This window comes from Nelumbo lutea, chromosome 7 (assembly GCF_056320005.1).
Source record: "Nelumbo lutea isolate HS-2025 chromosome 7, American lotus-T2T, whole genome shotgun sequence".
Lineage (NCBI taxonomy): Eukaryota > Viridiplantae > Streptophyta > Magnoliopsida > Proteales > Nelumbonaceae > Nelumbo > Nelumbo lutea.
The window spans coordinates 5,459,096-5,479,735 of NC_142690.1; the positions used below are offsets into that span (position 1 = coordinate 5,459,096).

The 20,640-nt window shown below is 41.5% G+C and overlaps 1 protein-coding gene across 12 annotated transcripts; it reads left to right on the forward strand.

Annotated features, from left to right (window-relative positions):
* The first annotated feature begins 9,749 nt into the window (after positions 1–9,749).
* LOC148844798 (uncharacterized) lies at positions 9,750–20,393 on the forward strand. Of its 12 annotated transcripts, none has more exons than XM_088955297.1 (7): positions 9,750–9,885; positions 10,620–11,115; positions 13,718–14,025; positions 14,126–14,182; positions 18,149–18,624; positions 19,210–19,493; positions 20,068–20,393. In XM_088955297.1, the coding sequence occupies exons 2-7, from the start codon at positions 10,688–10,690 to the stop codon at positions 20,111–20,113; spliced, it is 1,599 nt and encodes a 532-aa protein (XP_088811423.1). In that variant the 5' UTR covers positions 9,750–9,885; positions 10,620–10,687; the 3' UTR covers positions 20,114–20,393. The 12 variants fall into 12 exon arrangements, with proteins under 12 accessions (XP_088811423.1, XP_088811429.1, XP_088811430.1 ...); XM_088955303.1 differs by having other exon boundaries at positions 19,213–19,493; XM_088955304.1 differs by having other exon boundaries at positions 20,101–20,223.
* The last annotated feature ends 247 nt before the right edge of the window (positions 20,394–20,640 follow it).

The window sequence follows — 20,640 nt, forward strand, 5'->3', positions numbered from 1 at the left end:
ACCAAGGCCTACCGCAAGGGCTTCAAGCTCAGTCGGTGGCTGATCAGGCACCTCTACCCCGATCTGGACACAAGCGCTATCACCACTTCTCGGATCACCGATGACATAGTGTGTTAGTCGGTGGATGATCCGGACTCTGAGGACGAAGGTGTCGACAATGAAGTAGAGGCTGTTAGCCCAGTTACTGCCCCCGAAGAGGTCCCTAGCAGAGACACCGAGCCTCCAAAATAGCTCGGTCCTTGTATTTTCAAGCTTAGTCTTCTCTTTTATCTTTTTCTTGTAACGAAAATTTTCATAATGAGAGATTCACTTCGCCAAATACTTGTGCAATTTTCTTTTACTTGCTAAAGTGGTTGTTTGTTCTGAACTGTTAGGCTATCAGGCTAATTACCCGAAGTGAGGGTTCCTCAACTGTCGTGATCCTGAACTGTATTCCAATACTTAGTAGGGGTAGCCTTACGCACACCAAGGTGAGTAACATAGTAGGGCAGATGCCCGACCTGTTTGCACCCGGGGCGGGCTATACGTCACAAGGTTCGTGTTTGAACCGCCTACGCCTTAGGAATTACAAGTGCTTAGCTTATGCTGATGAGGTGACTAGGCTTTATATGGTGCCGAGGTCTTTCATTAGCCCGGCATCTTAGCCCTTAGGCTGGAGGAGCGACTTATAGTCCGTTCTCCTGGAGTCCTCCTATGCCGAAAAGGCAACAGGGTCTTATAGTGTCGAGACCATGTTAGCTCGGCATTTTGGCCCTTAGGCTCGGGGAGTGGCTCGTGGCCTATTTAATTGTTACAGATAGTATCGTCTTAAGTTGACAATATTCCATACCTAAGGTACTTGTTTCCCTTCGAGGGTCTCGAGCTCGTATGTTCCTTCCCCGAGAACTCGTTTCACTCGGAAAGGTCCTTCCCAATTTGGTTTGAGCTTACTAACGTCGGGCTCAGGTACCATAACTTTTCGAAGAACCAGGTCGCCAACGCGGAGGTTCCGCTTCTTGACCCTGGCGTTATAGTACTGAGCTACTCTTTGTTGGTAAGTTGCGGTCCTGATATATGCAAGGTCCCTTACTTCGTTGAGTAGGTCGAGGTTGGTACGTAGCTCATCTTCATTTGCCTTGTCATCATTCGCTTCTAGTCGTAGCGAGGGAACCTCAATCTCAGTTGGGATGACTGCTTCAGTGCCGTAGGTGAGATTGAAGGGAGTTTCTCCTGTGGCGATCTTCTCTGTGATTCGGCAAGCCCATAGGACACTGGGTAGCTCGTCTGCCCACAACCCTTTAACTTGGTCCAACTGTGCCTTCAGTCCGTGGAGGATGGCTCTGTTTGTGACCTTTGCCTGACCGTTTGCTTGAGAGTGTGCAACTAAAGTAAAATTCAGTCGGATTCCCATGTCTTGGCACCAATTATGGAATTTGATGTCCTTGAATTGCTTTCCATTATCAGAGATCAGTACCCGAGGTAACCCGAAGTGTCACACAATGTTCTTCCAAAAGATGTTTTGGACGTTTCCGAGCTGTGATCGTTACAAGGGGTTCGTCTTCTACCCACTTGGTGAAGTAATCCACTGTTACCACTAAGAATTTCCTCTGGCCTGCTGTTGGCAAGAACGGTCCAAGAATGTCGATGACCCATTGCGCGAAAGGCCACGGGTTGGTGAGATACTTGAGGTCGGCAACAGGTTGGTGGTGAATATTGGCATGCTTCTGGCATTTGTCACATTTTCTAATGAGCTTAATGGCATCCGCCTTCATTGTTGGCCAATAATACCCCTATTGAAGTGTCTTTTGGGCTAGGGCCCTACCCCCCAAGTGTCTGCCGCACAGACCCTCATGAGTGTCACGGAGTACGAGCTCGGCTTCAGTAGGTCGCAAGCAACGCAGGTAGGGGAGTGTGTAGGATCTCTGGTACAGCCGTTCATCTATTATGACATATTTGGCTGCCTAGCGCTGCACCCTTCTAGCTGCATTGCGATCTGCAGGGAGGGTCCCGTGTAGCAAGAAGCTCGCGAGCGAGTCAATCCAGCTCAACTCTGCTAGAATGACGGGAGCGACCTCCTCTGCCCCTGCCCCCCTGGGGAATGATAGGCTGAGGCAGGCCCTCTATGTACATGGTTCTCATGGTGATGTCGCTCGTGCTAGTTAATCTAGATAGGGCGTCGGCCTCAGCGTTCTCCGATCTAAGGATTTGCCTGATGAAGTGTGACCGGAAGTTGAGCAAGGCCTCTTGTGACTTGGTTCACTACGAGCTGGGAATCGCTGTAGATGACGATGTGCTTGGCTTTTACTTCTCTAACTAAAGCTAGTCCGGCTATCAATGCTTCGTATTTCGCTTCATTATTGGATGTTACAAACTCAAAGCGTAGCGTGTACTCCAATTTCGTGCCACTTGGGCCGTGCAAAACTATTTTGGCTCTGCTTCCCTATTGGTTCGAGGAGCCATATACGTGAAGGATCTAGGGATCCTCATCCCACTTCACGCTTGGCCTAACTAGGAGAGATGCCACACCAGCTGCTACCTCATGAGGCTCAAACTCAACCGGCCTGGGAGCTTCGGGCTCACCCGAACTAGGGACCTCGTGCTTAACCGGCCTGGGGACTTCGAAGTTGAATGTGCACTTGGAGCAGTTCGTGGCTTGTACTGGAGGTTGTACTCGCTAAGCTCAACTAGAGACCTCGGGCTTAAGTAAGACTTGCCTCAGGGGTTTGTCAGTGAGGACGGTAACAGTGTGAACCTGGAATTACGGGCGAAGCTTCTGAGCTGCGATTACTAATGCGTATGCTAGCTTTTCTATCTCCGAGTATCTCGTCTCTACTCCCTGCAATACTTTGCTAACATAATAGATGGGTCGTTTGACCCGATCTACTTCTTTTATTAGTACCGAATTGACCACTTCGTCGTTGGCCGAGAGGTACAATTCTAAAACATCGCCCTCCTTGGGCCGGGTTAATATTGGCACACTAGCGGGGTATTTCTTGAGCTCATCAAATGCGAGCTGGCAGTCTTGGGTCCATTTGAACCATTTGCTCTTAATTGCCTTAAAGAATGGCACACAACAGTCCACCGATTTGAACATGAAGCGGCTCAGGGCGGCTATGCGGCCATTCAACCTCTAAACCTTCTTCAACTTCCGGGGTGGTCTCATATCTAAGATGGCCTTAATCTTATCCGGGTTGGCCTCAAAGTTGTGCCGATTAACGATGTACCCTAGAAATTTACCCGAGGTAACACTGAAGACACACTTGTTTGGATTTAACTTCATATTAAATTTATGCAATTTTTCAAAAAACATAATGCAAATCTTAGATTAATTCATGTGAAAATTGGGTTTTGACAACCATATTGTCTACATAACATTCTACTTTTTTGCCAATTAATGGCTCAAACAACTTATTTACAAGCCTTTGAAAGGTTGCCCCTGTGTTTTTCAACCTGAAGGGCATAACCTTGTAACAGTATAGACTGAACTCTGTGATGAAGGCAGTCTTTTCTTCGTCTGTCGGGTCCATCTTAATCTGGTTATAGCCCGAATAGGCATTTAAGAAACTCAACAACTCGTGCCCTGAGGTCGCGTCCACCAAGCGGTCAATTCTAGGGAGCGGGAAGCAGTCTTTTGGGTAGGCTCAGTTTAGGTCAGTGTAGTCAACGCACATGCGCCACTTGCCGTTGGCCTTCTTCACCAGAACGGGGTTGGCTATCAACTGCGAGGAGCTTCACGACCTCCTCGTCAACCGCTTTCCACCGCTCCGGGGTTAGGTTACGTTTCATTTGTCTAACGGGCCTAACAACAGGATCAGTATTAAGCTTGTGAGTTATAAGGTCAAGGACTATACTGGGCATCTCTGCCGCAGACCATGCAAAAATATATAAGTTTTGAAGTAAGAAACTTACCAGTTCGGATCGTAGAGATTCCTGGATAGAAGCACCGATCTGAAGTGTTCGAGCTGGGTCTGCTGCTGAAGTTGGAACAGTGATTGTTTCTTTTGTGGGTGCAGCTCATTCTTCGCCTTGCTCTGTAGGTCGCTCCAGTTCGAGGTCATCGGCCACCTTGGTCTTTCCCTTTAGGGTGGCGACATAACACTTGCAAAACTCAAGCTGGTCGCTCCGCGCTATGCCCACACCGAAGTCTGTAGGGAACTTCATTGCCAAATGATAAGTGGAGACCATCGCCCGTAGGACATGGATGATTGGCCGACCTATTATGGCATTGTATGGGGAGGGTTCACGATCACCAAGAAGTCGTGGTTGAGTCTAACTACGCAGGTCCATGTGCCGACTTCCACAGGTACTATCACCTTCCCAAGGGGTCTGACTTCTTCTCCGCTGAAGCCCACCAAAGGAGTGTTCGCAGGCCTCAAGTCACTTCCTTGCAGTTGAAGCTAGTCGAACGCGGCTTTGAAGAGAATATCTACCGAGCTGCCTAAGTCAACGAGTACACGCCTAACCTCGAAGTCGTTGATTCTCAGCTTTATCACAAGCGCATCGTCATGGGGGTAGTGGACCCCTCGTGCGTCGTCTTCTGTGAAGAAAATTGGCTCTGGATGGTGCCCTGAATCGGCCTCTCTTTCGGAGGCTGCTTCTGTGACTGTTCGGTCGGCCTGCTGTTGGACTCGGGAGCGTCCTTACCGTGCTCCCCTCGATGACCTGTTTTATTATTATTTTGTACAAAGTTCCTTAAATATCCACGATGGATGAGCTCCTCTATCTCGTCGCGAAGGTTCTTACAATTTTCGGTATTGTGACTTGATCTCTGTGAAAACTACAATACAAGTTCTTATTTCTCTCGTTGGGATTCCCCCTCAGATGGGGTGGCCACTTCACATATGGGGCGTCCTTGATCGCCATCAGGATTTCGGCCCGCTTCGCATTCAGTGGGGTATAATCACTTCGGTCCGCTACAGTAGCTCGGAATGATTGACCCGGCTTTGCCCCCCAAGCTGTCTTCTTTCGGCTGTCCCCTTGGCTGGAAGGCTCTCCTTCTCTTTTCCTCTTCTCGGGTGCGCCCTCGCCCTTCTGGTTGATCTCTTCTTCCGTGGCTATGAACCTATTCGCGAGCTTAAGGAATCCGGTTATGGTCACCGGTTGGTTGACGATCATGTGCCATTTGAACTCTTTATGTGTCACACCCTTCTTGGCTACTGCGAGGCGTACGGCGGGGTCTGGGTGCTGTATCTACATGCATGCATCGTTGAACCGCTTGATATAGCTCCGGATGGACTCTCCCTCTCTTTGTACTATGTTGAGGAGGCTTTCTTCAATTCGCGGGCACCGCTTGCTGGTGACGAAGTGAGACGTGAAGGCCTGCGCGAACTACGTCCAACTTCTTATTGATCCGGGTGCCAGGTTCCGGTACCACGTACGGGCCACTCCTTTGAAAGTGGTGGAGAATGCCATACACATGCACGACTCACTGGCTCTCGCCAGGTGCATCTGTGACTAAAAGGCGTCGACGTGGTCATTTGGGTCAAACGACCCGTCATACTTGTCGAGAGGGGGGAGCTTGAAGTCATTAGGCATTGGTACTGCTAGGAGCTCAGGAGATAGGGGGATGGAGTTGAAAGGAGGGGAGCCTTGACATCGCCCGAGCTTACCTCTTCTCTACCTCCGAGCTCGAGCAGATTGTGGGTGGCAGATCAGCGAGCTCAGCGGCGACGTCTCTGCTTCTTGGCGGGCTCCACATTCGTGTTGCTCACCTCTGTGCTGTCAGGAATGGTTTGTGCAAGAAGTAGCTCGAGCGGCTGGTGATGGCTGCAGACAGAGGGATCCTGCTTAGAATCTGCAACCAGGATCTCAAACCGGTTCTCCAGGAGCGAGGTTTCAGACTTCGACTGCCAAGGTGATGTAGACCTGGCGAGCTGGGGTCCTCCCGACCTGACCGCCCGCGGCGAGACCGGGGTGGCCGGTCTTTCTTGTTTGCCGCGGGAGGAGGCTTGGCTCTTAGGAGGGTTTTGGGAGGCTTCTTCTTGGCGAGAAGGGCGTTCATCCTGGCGGCGAGACCTAGCTTGCTGTGAGGCTGGGTGCCGAGGAGGAAGCTGCGGCTGCTGAAGCTAAGGTTGAGGTTGAGGCAATTGAGGGGATTGCTGCTGGTAGTGGCACTGGGAGACGTGGTGCAACACTTGCTCCTGGTAAAGCTGGTGTTGCTGGAGCTACTGCACTTAGTTTTGCATGGCCCGCATGCATTGCATCAGGTCGTTGAGCTGGTTCTGGCTGGTCGCCAAAGGGATGACAGTCAGTTAAGCAAAAGTCGTTTCTACAGAGGAAGGGAGAGGAACACCCACATACGCTGTTGCTTGTGGCACATTTAGACTGGGAACTCCGTCCACCGAGAGGGGAATGGTGAACTGCCCAATGCAGACCGTGGTGACCTGGGGTTGTTGCCTGGTGTTATCCATCTCCATGCTACGTCCGATATTGCTTGAGGAAGCCATGAGTGCCGAGTTTTCAGAGAAGAAAGAACTGTGAAAGTTTAGAGGAAGGCTTTTAGAAGTGATTCCCACAAACGATGCCAAATGATGGTGCGCAATCCGGTCACTCCTAATTGGCACTTGCGTGGCTCCCGAAAAGTACCTGAGATGGAGAAGAAGAAGAAGAATCCCCGGGGGCTTGCCCGGCGGGAACACTCTGACGCTTAAGTTAGTATTCTGTGGAATAAGCAAGGAGAGAAAGATGGCTAAGAGTGCGGATAGCACGAGTGATAGAAAATCATACCACTATTCCCTGAGAATAAGCTCCTTATAACAGAAATCCGTTGCATCAAGCCTACTTATCTCTGACAAGGTAGGTATAACCACCACTGTCAACCTGCCGCAACCGTTATAGGCAAGGTTGAGGTGGCACACGCGGGGCCGTCAGGTGTAAGGTGCCGTCAAGATAAAGCAATGAGACCAGATTTCCTTCGTCTCAGAATAAAATCGAAGGAAATCTGCTCTCCTTCGTCTCAGAATAAAGCAATGAGACCAGATTTCCTCCGTCTTCCTTATAACAGAAAGACTCCAAGAAGCATCAAGATTTGCCTGTCAGGTGTAAGGCGCCCTCTAAAGGTGGCAGGCACGATGTTGTCTGACGAGGGACATGGCTGCTGTCCCAAGATTTGTCGGGTACGGTGGTCGGGCAGGAGATCTTCCTATGATATGCTGAACTACCCTTTTTACGAGTTTCCCTATGCTGGGCTATCCCATAAGCAACGAGCTGCCTGTGGCAAGTTATGCCGAGCTGTCTGACCCGAGGTGTCTTCACCTCGGGGCATCTAAAGGCGGGTCAGTGTGTTCTTGTTTGGGAGTGGCCCGAGGTCCACTAGGAGGAGCTCGGGTATTAGAAAAGGTCAAGGGACCTCGAGCTCGGGGTGCCTTAGCCCCGGGGAGGGGGTGCAGGCCAGGCGGTTCCCAGCAAGTAGTCTATCCCGCCAAGTTGTCGGGCTGAACTCGGTGGAACCTTCCCTCCGAGTTGCGGATGTGCCTGCTGTGCTGTCGCACTGAGTCATCGTTCGAGCAAGGTCACGCCCACGTGTACCCGGGCTATGAGGTCGGGCCAAATCACCCTCCATCAATTCCTATCTGAACCAAACTGACTATAGAAATATATCATTCCAAACTATAGAACTATACCATGATCATTCCAGACTGAAATAGACCATTCCCGTTATGCTTCGAAAGGATTTTGGTTTCAATTTTATTTTAATTTCACCTGGAAAAGCAAACGAACTCTTAAAATACATTAAACTTTTAGGGGTATTTTAGATATATGATTATGAAATCTTAAGTTTTTTGGAATTTGGGGAAAATTCAAAAATACTTTAAAAATTAATATTAAACATAAAAACATTTTTAATAATGAAGTATTTTAATAATTCACCAGCACGGTTGGGTTGGGTTCAAAGAATTATCATATGTAAATATTTTCCCTATTTTCACTCCATCCCCGTTTAAGATTGGGAAAACCCGCCCCAAAATGGGGCAAGGTGAGGTGGGCCCTGAATTTAATGGGAAAAATTGCTATACCCATTTAAAATAAAAGACCATTAGACATCCGATCAAAATCACTAGGGGTATAATTTGGGTGGACCTAACCAAAACCCGATTTGATCCAACCCAAACGCTGCACATGGTGGACTTTACATTGGAAGTGGGCTTAGAAAACTTAGTCATTGACCTTTTGGATTGGATTTGAGATGAGATCTTTGGTATCCTGACACCGACTTATCCCAGCCCAATCTTTTATATGTATTAATAGAATAAGGGTTCTCTCTCCGTGGAAGAAATGGTGCGAGTAGATTCCCACGTGAGAGTATTCCAGTAATTACAATAATTAATAAAATTTACTCATTATTACAGATAAATAATGTTAATAAATTTAGCAATTATTGTTATATTAAAAATAATAAAAAATGTTATTAAAAATATTGTTATTGATTATTTAATAACATATTATAATTACTAACTATTATTAATTTAACGAATATTGTTAATATAATTTAATTTTGGTAATTATTAATTTAACGAATATTGTTAATAAATCATAAACATAAATTTAATATTTACTTTTATATTAAAAATAACTAAATAATATTATTAAAACTATTATTAATGATTATTTAATTAAATAGTATAACTACTTACTATTATTGATAAACGTTGTTAATAATGTTTTGACAACCGACGGTTCGACCATCTGGCTCTAACGGATGGCCCGTTCTAACTACAAAAATTACAAGCAAAAAAAAAAAAAACCATTATGGCCACTGGTTATTAGGTTGATTGTTTGATCATCTAATTCGAATGGATAGTCCGTTCTGACAACAAAAATTATAGGCAAAAAATTGAGTTTGTGAGGTCCATTAAGTAGTATCATACGTGTTATGTCATTCAAGCATGTGACTCATACGACCCGAAAATGGAACCATTCTAGCCATCGGTTTTTGGATCCACGATTTAACCGTTCGGTTCAAATGGGCAACCCGTTTTGACAACAAAAAAAAATATAAGCAAAAATTTACAGAACCTTTATGGCCACCGATTTTCAGGTTGACGGTTTAATCGTCTGGTTCGAATGGACGATCCATTATGACAATAAAAATTACAGGCAAAATATTGTGTGTATGAGGTCCATTAAGCAGTATTATACATGTTATGTCATTCGAGTGTGCGACTCATACGACCCGAAAATGGAATCATTCTGGCCAGTTTTCGAGTAGACGATTTGACCGTCCTGTTCGAACAAATGACCCGTTTTGACAAAAAAAATAAAAATAAAAAACCATTAAACAGGTCAGCAGGTTGGCGGTTCGAACACTCAAGTCAATGGGCCATTGACTGATTCAATGATTTTTGGCCAGGGACTGGGATTGAAGTAAAATGGAATTAGTTGCCTAACGGTTTCCAATTAAAAAAAAAAAAAACGAATGACCCATTATGTTCTATTGCTTTTGTTTTTAAGTGAAATAAATTATTAAGAAGGTTGTGAGCCAGATCCAATTGAAATTGGGTTATTTGTGATATTACCCAAACAATGAGTCATTTCAGCCAATTCAATCCAGGGTGAGTCTAGGGTGATAAATTCGGGCTTAACATCGGTTTGGGTTAGATATGAATCGGACGTTATAATCTTATGATTGGATCGGTTGGGTCTGGGTAGCATTGAACCCGATTCAACCCGTCCAAGACCAAGATGCATTGCTACTTTGCTATAACCTAGAAGTCAGAGTCATAGTCATGGACAGACAAAATAGTGATCGTAGGACCGGTCGAACCCATTGTGAAACCGGGTTGTCTTAACTGGCGGGTTTTAGGGTTCATGCCTTTTCTTGTCATGGAGCAAGCTACGTAGTAACTGCAGTAACGCGGCAGAGGAGGCGGAAGACTAGAGTCCTGCTTGACTACTCGGGCTTTCTCGGTAACGTATTCTTCTTCAGAAACGAAAGTTATTCGTTATTGGCCTGAACTTCAAGGGTTCAGTTGGGCATAACGAAGCTCATTTAGCTGCTTTTTCCGTGTTCCCATCGGCTCAGTTCATAGTACATCAATTAAACTTGATTTTTAGAGTTGTCATTATTAAGTATAATATGGGTTGAGCATGTAGTTACTTTTTAATTGCTGAGAACAATCAAGAAATCATTTGGTCTTCACTTGAATCTTTGGTTGCACACAGTGAACTCATTTAGATCATTTGCCTCTGTATTGTGAAATTAATGGATTACCACGTTTGTTTTAGGGTCCAGTGATTAGAGGCTTCTGATTTTAGAAGTCCTGATTTCTAGTTTATTCTAATCGTTAGCATTTCAGTGTTTCTTACTTTTATTTCAGTTGTTCTTTGCTTTCATTCCATTTTCTAATGAATACACTGTTCTTTTTTCTTTTTTTCCTGGTTGGTCCGCGGTGAACCAGAAAGGAATTATATTCTTTTGCACACTTTTTTCAGAAGTAAAAGAAATGGAAGCTTGGAAGGTTTTCCCAGTGGAATCCATATTTGAATCATTATTCGGTCATACATCATATATCTTTCTTTTGAGCTACATTATATATGTACTTGTATACTTTTAGATACTGAATTGAATTTGGAAATCGATTTCTTACATTTCCAGTAATAGCACAGTGGACTTAAACTCGAGCAGTTTGATCTAATTGCAGGTAAACTACGAAGGAAATTTTTGAGTCTCTTGTTGGGAAGATGACTTGAGTTTGGGTGAAATTGCAGCATGGACCCTTCCCAAATCTTTGTTGATCCAGACCCAGAAAGTAAACCAAAGGATAATGTAAAAATTGCATTGGAGAAAGCGAATGGAGTATTCTTGGCGACCCGGGATGAACAGGGGCTTAGGTGTATGAGTAATTGTGAGGACACCACGTTTGATATTGAATGTTTGTTGGATCAACATACTAAGGTAGAAGATGAGGCCATGGATGTGGAAGTTGATATAATTGAATGTATGAACACTAATGCTAATAGCTTGGATGAAGCTGACGATCCAGATGCAACTGAATACTCAAGTTCTTTTGGTGACACAATTTCGGGAACTGAGGATAATTCAAGGTTGAGTGATGCTGAAGTGGAGTCTCGGTACTGTGATGACAATGATTTGGCTTCTACTTTCTTTGATGGGCTTGATAGTCTTTTTCGAAAAAGGTATTTTTCCCTTTTATTTGTGTTTAGTGTGGGTATTATCATAATTACTATATCTTCATTCATGGTGATTAGCAGTGGGATGCCTATAGTGTCAGCCTTTGAAGACGCCCACATTTTCAGTGGTAGAATTTGTGAGTGCTGATGCATTAATCTGTCTTTAGGACCCATATTCACCTATTAATCACTACGCTTCCCCATATATCTCCAACAAAAAAAGAAAATAAATAGAAAAGAAAGAAAGAAAGAACACTTAAATATCTTAGACCATTTTATAATTTAGCACATGCACATGCATATGTGTATATATAATCCAGTACCATTTTTGTGACACTTTCCATATAATTTATATCTTGAAAGCTTTATCAAAGGTTTTATGCATATGCTTAACAAAGATTTTGATGTTACCGGAACTTGTTTCCTTTCTGCAGTATTACTAAATGAAGTGATGACACTAAAAGAATCCAAAATCCAGGTTTAAGTGTATCACAGGAGGCCCAACTTAAGAAACATGTGAAACTCTCATCATTTATACAAATTTTATTTGAGGCTATCAGCTCAGCTGTTCAGTATTCATAAATGGAAGTTGTTGCAACTATTGTGATCAATTTAGGGGCCATTTGTTTTTGGTGTAAAATGGGTGGATTTTTTTTGGTCTGAAATATTTCAGATATATTTTGCCCCTTATACAATGAAAATAGTGTTTTCTACTCCTTTTGCACGATTGCATTAAAACATACCAATTTGGGTTGGAGCCATGAGTTGTAATAGTTATGGCCTTCATAATTTCCAAAGATCCGGATGCATGAACATAGACACAAATGCATCATATTCTTTATCATATTGTTGCTCATAAAGTTGAAAGATTAAAGTAATCATGTGTTTAGTTGAATGTAACTTTTCTTATTAATTGCTTGGGGTAAGTGTATGTTTTTTATGCCTTCCCCACAATCTGGAGATTCTTATGTTTCTCATGTTTTTCCTCACAAAAGGTGTTAGCTTATGACAGGTTAGAGAAGCTTCTATTCTTGGTTCATCTTTGACTTGTCTTTTGTTTATTTAATTTCAATATGATTAGAGTTGGATGTCTGTAATTGAGTGTCCTTACGGGGTTTCTCTTAGTTATAAAGTAATGGATTTTTTTTTTCCTTTTCTTTTTTCCTGGTCAATTTCCTAATCCAAATTGGAGCTTGTTAAGGGAGACCCAAGCCCTTAGGTTGAGTCTATAAATAGAGTCATTGTAGCTGAAAATCAGAGGAGTTGATTTGCTTTACTGAATTCTGGTTCTAACCAGTTCTCTCTCTCTCTCTCTCTCCCTCTCTCTTTGTCCTCTTATCTCTGCTTTATGTTTATACAGAAAAGAGTTGTCTCTTTACTCTTAGTCCTTAGTGCTTCCTTTCTGAAATCTATCTTGCTTCCCATTCTTTGGTGAGAAGATCAGTGCGTCATGAAGATCTTAACCTTGCTTTCCTACAATATATATATATTTTTTATAGGAAATGGTAACTTTCATTGATAACGAGAACTAAAGATTACAACTGCCACCATCCATAGGCCGATTGGAAAGCCCTTAGTCAAAGGCAGTCTTACAAACAGGTCCAAAACAACTGCTGCCTTCCTACAATGTATTAAATTAACATTATAACATATAGGGTGTCATATTTTTCATAATGATCCTCAGTACTTTCCTGCAGGCAGATAGAAAAAGGATAATAGGCAATATATCATTAGTAACTAAGGACCTATAGTTAGTATGTCTAGAATTCTCCCTTCTTCAAAATGGAAGTCAAGATGTCACCGACATCGTATGATAAGGAATTAATAATCTGGATTGAGAGATCTTATCAAGTTTCTTGTTAACAAAGAGATCTTATCATCGCCAATGTTGTCAAAGCTTTCATGGAGGATTGAAGATCATGACAACGCACTTTTTTTTTTGGGTATCAAATTCTATTTGTAATAATCAAATAAAAAATACATCCTTTCCTTGATTAGGTTAAATGATCAGATTAAAATAAGGAAGAAACGGCATGAGGGTATCATTCCCAAAGAACTACACATCTCAAGTCACCCTCACTGATGCATCGAGGTATTTGTGATTTGTTAATTCAAACTTGCAGGAGTTTGCAGAAGCTTAAATGGAGGCTCTGCATTGTAGGCCTATTGTGCTATTATAAAACTAAGAGCTTATGGAACCCCTTTTTTTATACAATTTATATATTTTTTATCTTATTACAATATAATTTCCATGCCATTCATCAAAAGAAATCCATGAATGTTTCCTTCTGATGGGTGTTGAAATTGGTATTGATGAGGTGGAGATTAGCCTAGGTGGTGTTGGGGGGGGGGGTAATGTATGGTGAGCATCTATTTCCTGTGTATTTTACTGTCTTGAGCATGCTTTGACTGGTTCGGTAGGCTATGTTCCTGTCTCATTTCTTCTTGAATCCTCCTTCACAACAGTAAAAAACTGTGGAAGGTAAACTGTTTCTGCATATATTAGTTGATTATTTGACATTATTGCCTGATGATATTTTGATTAGATGTTCATGCTTGTTCTGCTATGCTTTATATGAGTTCGAACCTCTTCCGCTTAAATTTCCAGGAAGAAGAAGTTGACAGCTCATTGGAGGAGGTATATACGGCCTCTAATGTGGCGGTGTAAGTGGATAGAATTGCGGCTCAAGGAATTTCAGTTGCAGGCATTAAAATATGATCGAGAACTTGCAGCATATGGTCAAAGAAAGCAGTGGGAGTTAGGAGACCATACATCAGAAGGTTGTGGATTGAGGTCATTACCATTTACTGGACAAAGGGGAAATAGTGTCATGAAGAGGAGGAAAAGAAAGAGAGCTGAAGACATCATTGATGTTCCATCATATATGCCACATCATAGCCTTTTCTCCTACTATGGTACAGATGGCTTCTAGTCATATATTTTACCCTTTGTGCATCAGGTTTTTCTTTTCCTTCTCTTTTATAGTATCTAAATTACCTACCTCATATCTTTCAGAAAATAAGAAGTCTGATGTAGATGTTGCTTCTGTGGATGATGATTGTGGTGATCAGGGTAAGAGCAATTACTGTTTTTTTTACTGCAGATAGTCTTCTATGATTGGAGAATAATCATGATTTTTTATGCAATTTGAGGTATTTTTTATGATATTTTTTTTACTACTACATGCTTCTTGCTATTTGTTCAATGATTCTGCTGCAGACCATCTGTACTACAAAACTGAATTTTCTTGTGAATCAATTGATAGGAGAAGCAAATGAAAGAGAAAAGACTACAAAACTGAATTTGTTCAATCATAGTCTTTTTCTGCTAGAGAGATGCTCACAGCATATTGACCTAAAAGTACAATTGATAGGAGAAGCAAATGAAAGAGAAAAGACTACAAAACTGAATTTGTTCAATCATAGTCTTTTTCTGCTAGAGAGATGCTCACAGCATATTGACCTAAAAGTAGGCGTGAAGCTTGGGTGTCCAATTTGAACCCAACTAAACCTAGCCTGAGCTTTTGCAAATGTTGGACTGGGATTTGGTCATGTGCTGCACTTAGACCTGAAAAATTGGGTCTACTTCTCAAGTTGGGTTGGGATGTGGTTGAGGATTCAGTAGCCCCACTGAACAAAAGGCTGACTCAATCCACGCTAGAGACAAACCTAACCTAAAGCACTCAATACTTAGTGAACCATTTAGTCAATATGATGAAAATCACTTTTGTCCTTTTACCACAAAGCTCTTTATGGAATTTAAGGATGCATCCATAAAATCCTTAGCTTAAACTGAACTTTTTCATGGTTAAATTTAAACTAAGCTTTAAATGAACAGAAAGACTTTTCATATCTTTACTGGCATGCTATTGTCATGATTTTTAAAATGAAAACTATGAAGCAACTCATCAGAAAAAACAAAGGAAAAATATGAAGTAAATAAAATTGTCCAGTTAAGTAGTGTGTGGAAGATTGCCCCTTTTTCTGTCAGTTGAGAGAATGCTAAGATTTTCAAAAACATAATTCAAACAGGAGAGGTGGTTGCTAGAAAGATACAAGGCCTGCAATTTTCATAGCTAGGAGTACGCACACAAACTGTTTAAGGGAATGCCCTATACCTTTTTTTAGAAAGAGTTTTTTTTTTTTGTAAATGAAATTTAGTAGATGAGATGGGCATTTTATATATCTCCATTGTACAGTCCCCTGTTGTGGGGCTGATGTATTTATGATTTCATACAGAAATTCAACATAAATTTATACTTTACGTTCTTAAAACAATCCATGGACACCAAGTGAATTTAAAACTAATGATGGGTCCCATTTCAATATTAATGAAAGAATCAGTTTGTTACTGATACAAAAATTAAACTCAAAGAAGATAAGAGAAGAGCAGAATATCATTCATCAATGTGGACAACATTGAAAAAGATCAAACAAAGTAGGGAAGACTGAAGACCATTTCTTTTTATCAGTGAAATAGACTGAGGTAGTTTGGTCATATGCATAGAAGACCATCTTCAACACCTGTTAGAAGAAATGATCTATAACCAGTTGAAGGGTCTAGAAGAGATAGGGGCAGTCCAAAAAGGACTTGGGTGGAAGTAGTAAGATATGATATAAGTGCCCATAATTTGATGATGATATGACACTGAACAGAACGGAATGGTGAAACAGTGTAGCCAACCTCATATGGTTGGGAGTTGGGACAAGGCTTAGATGATGTTGATGATTAAAGTAGGGAAAACATTGATAATTTAGAATTGGTGTAATCGAAGTTGTTCGGTGGTGTAATCAAGATTAGGAGACCGTCACATGTATATGCTAATAAAGACTATCAATAAGGAATAAAAAATATGATTAGAATGCTGACTAGTTATATCACATATAAACCCATTTTTATTGATTATGAAATAAAACCATTGTTTGGGTGGCTGCTTAGTTGATCAACTAGCTGGCAGGTTGGTGGCAATCCTAAATGCCCAACCAACAGGGCCCGCAGATGAGCAGTCTTCTGGGCAGAGGATCTAAATTAAAAAGTTTTCTTTGTCCATTTGAGGGAATCTAAATTATACAGTTAAAGAAATAGGGCCAGAGTTAATTGAGATAAGGCATGGATGATGATGATGAAAGAAAAAGGGCCAGAGTGAGGGCACAGAACAGCAATGATGAGGGAAAGCAATTGCACCAACCATCTACTGTTTCAGTATGTTTTGTAATCTATATAAATAAAAAGGATAAAGATGCTTCCCATAACTATAGAAGGTAGAGTGGTGGCCCTTTATTCAGGACCCTTGGAGCATGGTGATGCATTGACAGCAGAACTGGTTTACTGCAGGTGTTAAGGCTTACAAAACAATTGGGCTTCCACAATATAGAGGTGGAAGGGGATTCCCAAGTAGTCATCTCATAGACCAAGAACAGTTCCCAGATTCTGTGGGTATTCCAGTATAAATTCAGGGAGATTGTAAGCCTAACAAGAGAACTAAATGTTGCCTTTAAGTGGGTAAGAACAGCAAATGGAATGGCAGGTTCTTTGGTCAAACAAGGGACTGTGAGACAGCAAATGTTTTGGGCAAATCTGCAATTTTTGTTGTTTTGGATGGAATTTAAACAAGCTCTTGTAACTCCTAAATTTTCATCAGTAAATTCGTTTTCTGCTGATAAAAAAAAGTTCAATGCACAATCCTATTTGGATGTTAGGTCTGATCTGTTGTATGTATGCATGCCTTTTTTCTTTTGTGGGGAGGGGGAGGGGGGAGTTGACAACAGTTCAATAATGTATTGTCTGCAAAACTGGCCAGCAGGATGTTCAGATGGGAAAATGAAGAAAATCAATTCAAAATTGTAGTATTCACAACTGCAACTAATGGGTGGCTAGAAAGTTAATAGTGTTATGTAGAATGGTCCTATGTGGTAGGATATGAGCATAGAAAGCAAAAAGAAACATGGCAACCAGAGTGAGAATAGGAATTAGGAGAGTCATGTATTAAATCATGGATGAATTGACTATGAGGTTCCATGGTATGTTGTTCATGTGCATAGAAGACCTTCTACAGGCACCTGTGAGGCTGTTAGAAGAAGTGATCTGATACAAGTTGAAGAGTCTAGAAGAGCTAAGGGCAGACCAAAAATTGAAATGGTTTGAAGTAGTGAAAAACTAAAATGAAGGGTCCATAATGGAGATTGCTCTGAACAGAGTGGAATCCTGGAACAGGATTCATGTAACTGACCTCATATAGTTGGGACAATGCTTAGTTGAGTTGAGTCCATGATATATAAAATCACCACAATCTTCTGGTCTTTGTATTTAAATACTTAAGCTAATTGGCCTTGTGCGTATATCCATGTACGGAGATCTGACACAAAAGTGGTTCAGAAAAGATCAAAGAAAGTGAATATATAGATAGATAAAGATATAAACCTTATTTGTTTTCTATTTTCTCTTCTGTCAATTTCTTTGAACAACTGAACCATGGAAAATAGTTTTCACCATATTTCTCTCCCTCTCTCTGCAACCAAAGATCTGTAAAATTCTTCAAAGCTCTTTTCTTGTGGCACCAAAAAGTGGATTTTGTTGAAGCATGACAAGTTCCTATGCAGTACCATGCACATCTATATTCTATGTATTTGTACGCTTTGGGATATACTTTTGCTATTTACGCTTCTCTTTCTATGTTGTATGTTTGGTAGAAGTTCTGGGTAATGGTAGTTTCTTTTCCCATAGACCTCTTATTATTATCAAGGTTCAAAATATTGATACGCCCCTGTGTATCGGCAGGGGCGTATCGGTACTTAAAATAACATGCTTTTATGTTTTTATTTTTTTTTTCAAAATTTGGTTTTGGGCCTATTTTTAACCATATTTTTTATTAAAAAGAGGGGGGGGGAGGTCTCGAAACACCTGTAAATAGGCATATCATGAAGCCACCGATATGACACAATACGCCCGACACAGGGCGTATCGTATCGAAAATTTGAACCTTGATTATTATTAAGTTGACTTCTAACTGCTTATTTATTTTGTTGTACTTCCGGGCAGTTCCTGCAGCAGATCAAAATAACAGCAATGAAGAGTTTGGTGTTGGTTATGAGTGGCGTGAACCTGAGTTCAAGGATGATGATCCCTCAGAGCAAATCCTTTGGAATATTGAAGTTTTGCAGTCTCGAGTTCAAAAGTTGAAAACTCGAATTGACAAGGTGATTTCTGGAAATGCTGGGAAGTTCTCTTCCACTGAGAATTTAAGCCTTCTTGTGCCAGGTGATGTGCCCACTAGCTCTGCTCGAAGTCCTAATTGTTCTCCTGGCAATGGGGAAACTATGCCAGTTGGAGTTTTGTATACCCCCACGCAGCATATGTCAGAATATGATATAGGAGACCTGGTTATGCCTGAGAGTGCAGTTTCTAGTTACGGGGAAGCAGCTCCTCTTCCCGATATATTTGAAAGCACAATGGGATTATTATCTACTACTGATGTTGCTATGGATCAGCCACAGATTGGAGACTCTTGTGAAGATGTAAGTAAGTGCTTTTTCTTGTTTACTTTTCTTTTTCTTCTTTGTTATATTTTAGAATTAGCTGGACTTGTCATGCAGTGAAGATGAAACTGTGTGGTACCTATTTTAGTTGATCCGCTGTTTTCTTCTGGACCACTTACCTTGAAATATTGCCGTATACTTTCTACAAGTGACAGAAATGCTTTATGTTCCTCTCATAAGTTCAATCATATATTTCCTCCTTGCTTTAATGGAGGTACTGGGGGAACGTGGATGCTAATCCAATGACTCACCCCTCATGTTTCTTCCTTGCTCTAATAGAGGTACTGGAGAAATGCTTTATGTTCTTCTTTGATAAGTTTAATCATTTGTTTCCTCTATGTGTTAATTATTCCAAGGACTTAACCCTCATTATAGATTGAAAAAGTTCTAAACTTATAGGGGGGAATGGTTACCAAACCATTTTAACTGGACCCATATGGAAACCTTGAACATTTGTCATGGTTCACAGGTTTCTAGTGTTAACAGAATTATCTTCAATTTTAATATAGAAAATGGCAAATGTACAACCAGAAGTTTCTGATTCTTCTCTTATTTTAATGTCAGCAGATTGGAGACCATGTTTTGATACATAATCAGGTAACCCAGGAAGATTTGCATAATTTTGAGGTTACTATTCAGCCCCCAGAGAAGCTTCAGGAACAAGTGAAAGAAGAAGAAAAGGAGAGCATGATTCCTCCACTTCCAGCAAAAGAACCTGAACTGGCCTCAAAAACCTTAACACAGGATCAGTTGACTCTAAATTCCTGTTTAGCATCCGAGTTTCAAGTTCCCAAGAACAAAAGAAGGCGAGGAGAGCGCAAAGCTTGTTCGGGTAGTTGGAGCCATAGGTAAGAAAGATAACCATCACGGTTTTCTGCTTGTCTAAATTGGTTTTACCAAATTGGAGATATGATATTCTTCTTTGAGAGAATAGTATCTTTGGGGAAATGCTGGAGATTGTTACAGGATGATCTATAAATTATATTTATACTACTTCAAAAGTCTCTTTTCTTGTCTGATTCCTGTAAGATATGTTGAAGAGAAGGTGAAGCTAAGTATCCTTTTTTTTTTGTGATCGCCCAAATTTTATTCCCTTAATTTTTGCTTTCCAATAAATCCAAAAGAGGGAAAGGGGAAAATATGAATTTAAGGTTTGTTTGCCTCCATGGCCCACAACAATGAGGATGTTTAGAAGTCATCTAATCCAGTAGGATTTTGGGAATTGAATCTTTATTGTTTTTGGTAAGAATTGAGTAATGATTTTTTAGCTCCCCTGCAAAGTGTTGCAGTTGATTCTTAGCTGATCTTAGTTTCTTGTTGGTGTCATTTCCATTAACTTTCCAGTTCCTATACATTTCTGCGAAGAAAATAATTTCCAAACAGTGCCAAATTCGTTTCTTTTGCTACTTGGGTTCTTTGCAGATTCAATCCTCGACTGGATTTCTCTAATTGCAGCCTGCAGGCTTAGAGCGTGGTAGATTCATGGCATGCCCGAATCTTCAAAAGATGGGCCCCATTCATTTATTTACCATTTGGCTCTCAAGATGGAACATCCAAATATAGAGCCCATCTTGATCACAACCGAACTATTTGGTGGAGACTGCGTGGCACCGAACACTGGAAGTCTGGAACAGTTGTTATTTCCTTGAAACAGAGCCTCGTCCACTTTGCAGTCTGAAATCTGGTCAATTGAAATAAAACTTTTCTTCGATTTGAAATAATTCAAGGTGTGGTTCTTCGATTTGAAATATTGCTTTTGTTACGAGTTGAGTAATGGGGAATGCTTTTCTGAGTGGAGGTGGGAGAATCCTAGTCAAGATGATCAGAGACGTGGGCCTGCATATGGTGAGAGTTGAGCAGATGCCATGTCTGTCACTCAAATGGGATGGGCCTTAACTAATAATGTATGGGCATATGAGCATATTGCACTTGATGGGCCCGGGCCCGGCCTTTTCATAACATGATTAAAATTGCATTCAATCTCCACTGTCTGGA

What these genes read in the sequence shown, in the direction of transcription:
- LOC148844798 (XM_088955297.1), top strand. Translation starts at nt 10,688, where the DNA reads ATGGACCCTTCCCAAATCTTTGTTGATCCAGACCCAGAAAGTAAACCA. An exon ending in TGATGATTGTGGTGATCAGG is followed by an intron (nt 14,183 to 18,148) that starts GTAAGAGCAATT and finishes ACTTCCGGGCAG; the next exon opens with TTCCTGCAGCAGATCAAAAT. An exon ending in TTGGAGACTCTTGTGAAGAT is followed by an intron (nt 18,625 to 19,209) that starts GTAAGTAAGTGC and finishes TTTTAATGTCAG; the next exon opens with CAGATTGGAGACCATGTTTT.